This window comes from Camponotus floridanus, unplaced genomic scaffold, assembly GCF_003227725.1.
Source record: "Camponotus floridanus strain SB8 unplaced genomic scaffold, Cflo_v7.5 scaffold21, whole genome shotgun sequence".
Classification (NCBI taxonomy): Eukaryota; Metazoa; Arthropoda; class Insecta; order Hymenoptera; family Formicidae; genus Camponotus; species Camponotus floridanus.
This window is the reverse complement of record NW_020229337.1, coordinates 1,350,588-1,358,169: the sequence shown is the minus strand read 5'-3', so window position 1 is coordinate 1,358,169 and position 7,582 is coordinate 1,350,588. Positions and strand designations below refer to the sequence as shown.

Genomic DNA, 7,582 nt, shown 5'->3' with positions numbered 1-7,582 from the left:
TTCGACTTTACTTTATATATACTTGTACATTTATAATATTTATTACGTTTTTCATATGTTGATGTAATAAAATTTTAGGTATACTTTATACTGATCGCTCCTGTACATTCCTGTTATTTTTAAGGAGAAGCGTAAATTATTTTCTGTATCTTGTGTCTCGAATATGTGTCATAATAACTTTTTTTGGAAAATATAAAATATCGCAGGAGCTATAAATACATGTTTTTTTTTTTCAGGACACCTGATCGATCTCACATTTTTTGTTTTGGACTGTCAAACTAACTTTTGACAGTTGTCCTTTCTCTCCTGTATAAATCACATTTCGAGCATCCTCGTAAATTTACAAGTGTGAAACAATCCCACAAGATATAAAAATTCAATAAATTTAACTATAATTTCAAGCTAATTTCTCCGCTTATTTTTAGAAAAGAAATATTATTCTCTCTCTCAATATGTATTCAAATTAATTGAAATAACGTAGAAGACTGGCAGATATCAAGAGAGGTAAATCTTGAATGAAATTAAAAGACAATGGAGGACATCGGTGAGGGTGATATAAGTCGAACCGAAGGAAAAGAGAAAATCTCGCCTCGTCATGATTTCGGGACACGATGGCATCGCTTTCGGGTTCTCACGTCGCGTTTGTTCATCCTTCGAGGTTCCCGTGCGATGAACGATCCTCGGTTCAAGTACAGAAGCCGCGGACGGCAAGCGGCACCATGTTCGATCGTGGCTATCGCTTACGGACGTTTATTCGAGCCAAAGGAGTGGACGAAGAATCACGTGGATCAAGTGCTCGAACATGGTGACAAGCTGTTTCGCGCGAGCGTCGCGAGGACGCGGTTGAAGGACGACGAATACTTGAGGACCGACCGCGTACATAACGAGTTCTACGTCAATCTCTGCAAGATTCTGGTCGGCATCGAGGACAGCGGTATCCATGGCAATATCTTGAGCGGGTCCATCGGCTGTACCGATCTTGCCCAGGGTCTGCACAAGTTTTTACGGGACAATGATTCTGGAGTGATCACCGCGCAGGGTAGTTCCATTGCCGTCTGGCGACAATCTCCTGATGCCAAAAGTTTTCTGTATTTTGATCCGGCGTCATGCGATGAGAACGGTCTGCGTCGTCCTGGCGGTGCGGCCTGCCTGATGAGATTTAAATGCGTGAACGACTTGCATGATCACATGCTGAAGAACCTGGATCAGCGCTATGACTCTCGATATTGCATCGACAAGATCATCGTGCTGAGTGTTACGGAGGTAATGATAATAGCAGTTTATTATGAAGTTGTTTTATAAATCTTTCTGATACTTTTTTAATAGCAGATTTTTTTTATCTATTTAGAATAATAATTTTTCTTTAACAAAAACATCGAAGCATTAATATTTTCCGAATTACTAGTGATTGAAAAAGAAAGGCTTTTTGCAAATTATACTTTGTGAAATTAAAAAGTTGACAAAAACTTCGTTATTTAGTTAATTTCAGATAGAATTTACTTTAATAGAATTTTAATTTTAAGCTTAATTGCAAAGATTTATGATGGCTTCCTCAACATTTTTGGTAAAAAAAATCAACTCCAAATTGATCAGAGAATCTGCCATTAAAAAATATTCGGAGGTTTTGGAACATCCTGTATATTCGCTTATATATTCTCTTGTGTGAGAATAAGAAAAATTACACAAAAAAATTCGAATAAAATCAAAGTAAAACACAGGTCGGACGAGGTTTTATCGATCGTCTACCCGATGGTCTGCCAATAATACGGAAGAGTATGTTGCGATCTATCGATCTGCCGGATGAACATAAATTAGACTGCACCAAGCCGGTGCCTAAGGATAAGTTACGTGCATCTGCGAGGATACGCAGAGAGCCGCTGTCGATTGCCATTTCGAATTATAGCATCGATCGTCGTTTCGCCACAGAACCACTGGTGAATCGAAATGATTTTGACACCGGCTATTCCTACGATGATATGCGCGTCAATGTACCGTCCACGTTCAAAGAGTTGCCTGGTAAAGTGGCAATTCTTCATGGTTTGACTCATGAAGGCAATGAGATCTACAAGGGCAAGGGTGGCCAAAACGTGGCCAATTGCGTAGCGGCTATTGCCATGAAGAAGGTTCATCCGGTGAAGACGTGGATGAGGTCGAGATTGGATGAGATTCTGACGCTCGGTGATTCGCTCTATGCTAGTGTCAAGTTGGACAAGCCAACGATAAAAACGATGACGGCTGCTGATCTGAATGACACAAGGCTCCAAGTGAATGATCATAGATTGGCGATAGATGTGGATCTGATAACTGTAACCGGCACGCTCAACTCCAAGATGCCATCGGTGTTAAATCTGAAACAGGCCTTGGAAGAGTTTTTTCTGGTAAACGAAGAGGGCGTAATCGAGACAACATCTATGGCGGTGGCAATCTGGAGCCAGGACGATTGTTACTATCTGTTCGATCCTCGATCCTGCGATGCTGTCGGCGTCAGGATCATAAAAGAGAACGTTGTCAAGGTTGCAGAAAGGCAAAAAAAGGAGGAAACTGTATCGAAGGATAAGGACGGAAATTGCTGTGTGATTCGATTTCCTGACATCGACTCGTTGATCGCGCTACTTTTGAAGAACGTCGACCCAATGAAGAAGAACGATCGATTCACAATCAGACACGTTACAATTGCAGACGATGTAGCAGGCGCTCGACCTTGGAATGAGTTTCAACCTGGCATGATAGGTAAGACGTGGGTATTGCGCGGCGAGATTTCCAACATGGACGAGTTGTTCGAGGAAAACCAAGGACTTCAGGGTCTCGCTATGCCGGTAGTGGCTCTAGTGAGTGCGTGGGAGACGCCACCGATGAAATGGAGTAGCGAGACTGTCGACGAAGCGGTTAAAGAGGGCGATGCTTATTATAATTGGTGCAAGCCTGGCGAAACGGAAGAAGAAACTGAGAGGCCGCTTCTCGTTCAAAACCTGAAAAAGAACTTGTACTTCAAGAATCGAAAAGTGACCATCAATATGGAGGAGGCGGCAGTCGTCGGCGATCTATTGGCATCGGATGATTCCGAGCTGCTCAATTTGGAGAGAGGATTGCGTCGATTCTTCGAGAACAAGCAATACGGAATAGTCGAGACAAAGGGTCTCTCGGTAGCGGTATGGAAAGTCGAGGAAGAAGTGAAAGAGAAAGACAAGGATAAGGAAACGTTCTACTACTACTTTGATCCAAATCCTCGAGATAAACTGGGTCAGTTGTCGGCAGACGAAGAAAATTCTGCCTGCGTGGTACGTACGTTGGATCTTTCAACATTGGCAAATCTCATCAAGAAGAACGCGGGGGAGGATCCTAAAAATAACGATTTCGTGATACACGAGCTGAAAAACGTCTCTATCAGCATGCCAATGACGGACGAAGAGATTGAGGCGGATAAACTGATACCGATCATACCAGATCTGAATAACTATTCTATTTTAGGCGACACCGGCGCTCTACTTTTAGGTACCATCGAACAAGGAAACGAAGCCTTTAAACGACAAACTAGAGACAAACAGCAGGCCGCCAATTCTTTGACGGCCTTGGCCATGACTAAACTTTACAATCCTCATCTATGGTATCCCGAGCTCGTGGACGATATCCTGAGGATCGGCGACAAAGTCACCGTCGAGAGCCTAATAAATCTTCCCGAAGCGGCTGAGGAAGAATCACCCAGGAATTATCTCCTCCCGTCGGAAATTACAGAAGACTTCACCATAGGTGTCAATCGAATGTCAATCCGCCTCGAGGAGGAGTCCATCGCCGGAAAAACAGCGGATGCGACGAGGCTGCTGGAGCAGTTCTTCGAAGGAAACACAATGGGAGTGTTTCGTCAGGGTAACGTGATGATGCCGATCTGGAAGGAAGGGGATGTGTTCTTCACGATGGACCCTAGAGGCAGAAATGCCCGCGGTGAACCTGGGAATAAGGATGGAGCAGCGGTGATGTGGTTCACTGATATCCCCTCGTTGGCCGGCGTTCTTCAGGCGGTCGCACAACAGGATGATGATTTCATCATTGATATTGTCACGGTTGATAACGCGTATGAAACGCGAGTGGCCGAGGCACGACGAGTCAAAAGGACCACCTCCGGGGAGAATCTGTGGCATCACTTTCCTAAACTCGCTGACGGTGTCTGGAGCATCGATGGTAACGTCACCATGACGGATGAGAGATTTGACGAGGAAAATCGTGGTAAACAGAGCGCGGCCGTTGCTGCGATGGCTACCATTTTTTCCAAGGTCTTTCTATACGTATTTAATAACTAAAGATTTTTTTTCTTTCGATTTTCTCAAAATTATGATGCGATAAAGTTATTTTTAAAATCGAATCGAATATAAAAATTATAAAGAATAATTCACAGTTTAATAAAAAAAATATACAAAAGAAGTAATTAATTTCCAATAATTTTTTTGACATTAATAAATTCGAATTGCTTCGAATTACTTCAGCATTAATGTCAAAAGAAATAATTGCTCTTTCAAAAAAAGTTATTTTTTATTGAATTGTGTTATTGTTTGAATTGTTTTAATCCAGGTAATTAACGATACATTTTTCATAATCATATATCGATTTTCATCATTATAAAAATTATAAAGAATGATTCAGAGTTTAACAAAAAAACACATATAAAAACACATATAAAAGAATAATTATTTCTCATAAATTTTTTGACATTAATAAATGACTCCGAATTGTTTCACTATTAATATTAAAAGAAGAATAATTACTCTTTCAGAAAAAGTTATTTTTTATTGTGTTATTCTTTTCTTTGAATCTTTTTTATGAAACCATGTAACTAAGGATAAACTCTTCACAATCATTTTGTATAATCGATTGAAGAAAAGATTATAAATTACGAAAAAAAATATACGCAAAAAATAAATAAAGGTCTATCAACCGAAATACTGGACATCATCCGTTCTCGATGAAATCATCGTCACCGGCGACAAACTACACTCAAAATGCGTCGAGCGACTGGGTTCAGTGCCCCTAGTGAACGAGATGATCAGCGAATTCTTCTTATCCAGTCGACGCATCTCTCTAACGATCAAGGATTGCGTTGAAGCGGGCAATCTTATCGTGAGATCACCCAAGATTCAAGATTTGCAGACCGGTATTTATAGCTTTTTCGACAAGTACAACACCGGCGTGCTGACATCAGGAAATCGAAACATCGCCATATGGAAAATCGACAATGCATACTATGCCCTGATACCCGACTGGTCCGTCGTCGCAAACGAGATCGCGATGACGGTACCGCGAGTGTTCAGATTTAGAGACGCGAGTCTCCTCGTAGAGTATCTTTTGCGTCATCTTGGGACGACGAACGACTATGAGATCAGCGCGATCGACGTGCTGGACCGAGACAAACCATGGAGATTCGATCCCAGTCCGGCGATTCGACCGGCAAATCTGCCGCCTTTGAATGCTTACAAAAAATTGCCGGGCGAGGCGCGGGCAATCCTGCATGGCAGCTATCATCAGGGTGATGAAGTCTTTCCCGAAATGCTGCGCAATCGACAAACGGCGGCGAATTGCATCGTCGCGCTTGGCATGTCGATTGTAAAGTGCCCCATTACTTGGACGAAAAAAACCATGGATGAGATTTTAGCGATCGGCAGTGCCGTTCATCGAGAGACGAAGAAAACGAGATCGACCAAGTCGAGATTGAGACCGAAAGATATTATCAGAGTATTCTACATCGGTGAGTCTTCTTTATTTCGTGATTATTAAAAACATCGATTGGTAGCTTGATAGTATTTTTTGAGTATTATTCTTGATAAACACTGACTTAAAATTTTACTCTTATAATATTTTCCTCAAGGTGTCAACGTATTGACTGCTGACATCGAGTCCAATACTGTGAGCGGTTTAGTGACAATCGCGCCTTTGGATGCAGAAGAGGAACAAAAGAAGGAACGAAAAGAGAAAACAAAGATCGATAGAGACAAGAAGAATGAGATTCGACGAGAACGATCACCACCTTCACCTCCGATTTTACTCGAGGAAGGTCTACGGAAATTCTTCCAGAATAACCGTGCTGGCATTCTAACGATTGATCGCAGTATGCTCGCAATTTGGAAAGATTTGGGTATTTACTTCATGTATGATCCTAAAGCGAGAAACGACCAGGGTCTGCCAGATCCCCGTGGAACCTCATGCACGATATGGTTCGCCTGCATGGAACCTTTGTACGACGCAATCTTTGCAAGCATCGATCCACGCGAGAGATACGGGACTTTTGAAATCTGCCGAGTGATTGTAAAGACTGCCGTGATAGAACCCTTGCCATGTCCAGCTGGTTTCGGGCTTCACTTGGACCGCAACGCGTCACTCGCGCCGATTATCTCCGCGAAAAAGATCGCTATGTTGGACGTGAAGCCGCTGAGTCAGTACACTGTCGTGGAGGAAGAGCTCGATGTTCTACGCGGAAGCCTGCATATGTGTCATCGCGTTTTTAATCTAAAGAACAGAGGTCACCAAAGCACAGCGATCGCGGCAGTCGCTATCGTCATCGGATTGTTACACGTGCCATCCACGTGGACGCCCCAGCTTATCGACGCCGTGCTTAGATACGGCGATTCGTTGTACTTGGATAGCGCACGTTGTGCTCGGGCAAACGTCAGGAACCTTTCACCCAGCGAGCTGCTCACAGTATTCATCGTGGGCGATATCCGGGCTACCATCCACGTTCATAATCACACCGTTGCGGGGATACTCCATGCCTTCGACCTGTCTGAAGCACTTGCCATGTTTTTCCGTACAAATTGCGCCGGGATACTGCACACGACCAATTTAGCGGTAGCCGTGATGCAGCACTATGGTAAATTTTACATGTTCGATCCGTGTGCGAGAAACGATCAAGGCAGACCGGCTTATGATGGGGCTGCCTGTGTATTTAAATGTAACAGTGTCGCGAAAATAGCCGGCATCTTTGTGGCCAACTGCAATCTTAAACGACCAAATGTATATACTCTAAATGCGGTCAATGTGTTGAATTTGCATTTCTTCTCAGATGCACGGGACGTTTGTCCTCTCAAGTGCGACCAGTAATACATTTTCTTGCCAGGTTTTTCCGTATAATAATAAGGCAAGAATCGTTAATCCGCGAAATTTTCTGAAAGAATATTATGATCTTAAAATAAAATCTCTTCGAATCTTTCTATAATCGAATGAATGGAAAAGGGGGAAAGAACTCGTACACGCGGTCGAACAACGTTCTCAAAGTGCTAATTTTATTTATAGGTTTTCTTTATGACACAAATCACTTTTAGCATCTACATGAGTAGGAGTACAGGCTATACGAGAATGAATTTGATACAGATCACTTATTAGTGTAAATACAATGTTCCTTTTTCTTCTCAATTACACGCTATCAACCTAAATACTTAGAAAACACTGTACAACGCAGTTGAGAACTGTCGATTGATACTTTACAATATAGTACAACCACTCCTCTGAAGCGAGACACGAGCACCGAATTGGGACAGGTCGGCTCGAGCGGACCTTGGTCCTCCTCTCGTCACTGTCACCGTGAAAAAGGAGTGTCGTC

At 42.7% G+C, this 7,582-nt stretch overlaps 1 protein-coding gene across 1 annotated transcript; it reads left to right on the top strand.

Moving 5' to 3' along the window:
- The first annotated feature begins 491 nt into the window (after positions 1 to 491).
- On the top strand, positions 492 to 7,446 carry LOC112637838. Its single transcript, XM_025408456.1, has 4 exons — positions 492 to 1,263; positions 1,719 to 4,268; positions 4,918 to 5,734; positions 5,855 to 7,446. Exons 1-4 carry the CDS (start codon positions 532 to 534, stop codon positions 7,081 to 7,083), a joined length of 5,328 nt encoding a protein of 1,775 aa, XP_025264241.1. The 5' UTR covers positions 492 to 531; the 3' UTR covers positions 7,084 to 7,446.
- The last annotated feature ends 136 nt before the right edge of the window (positions 7,447 to 7,582 follow it).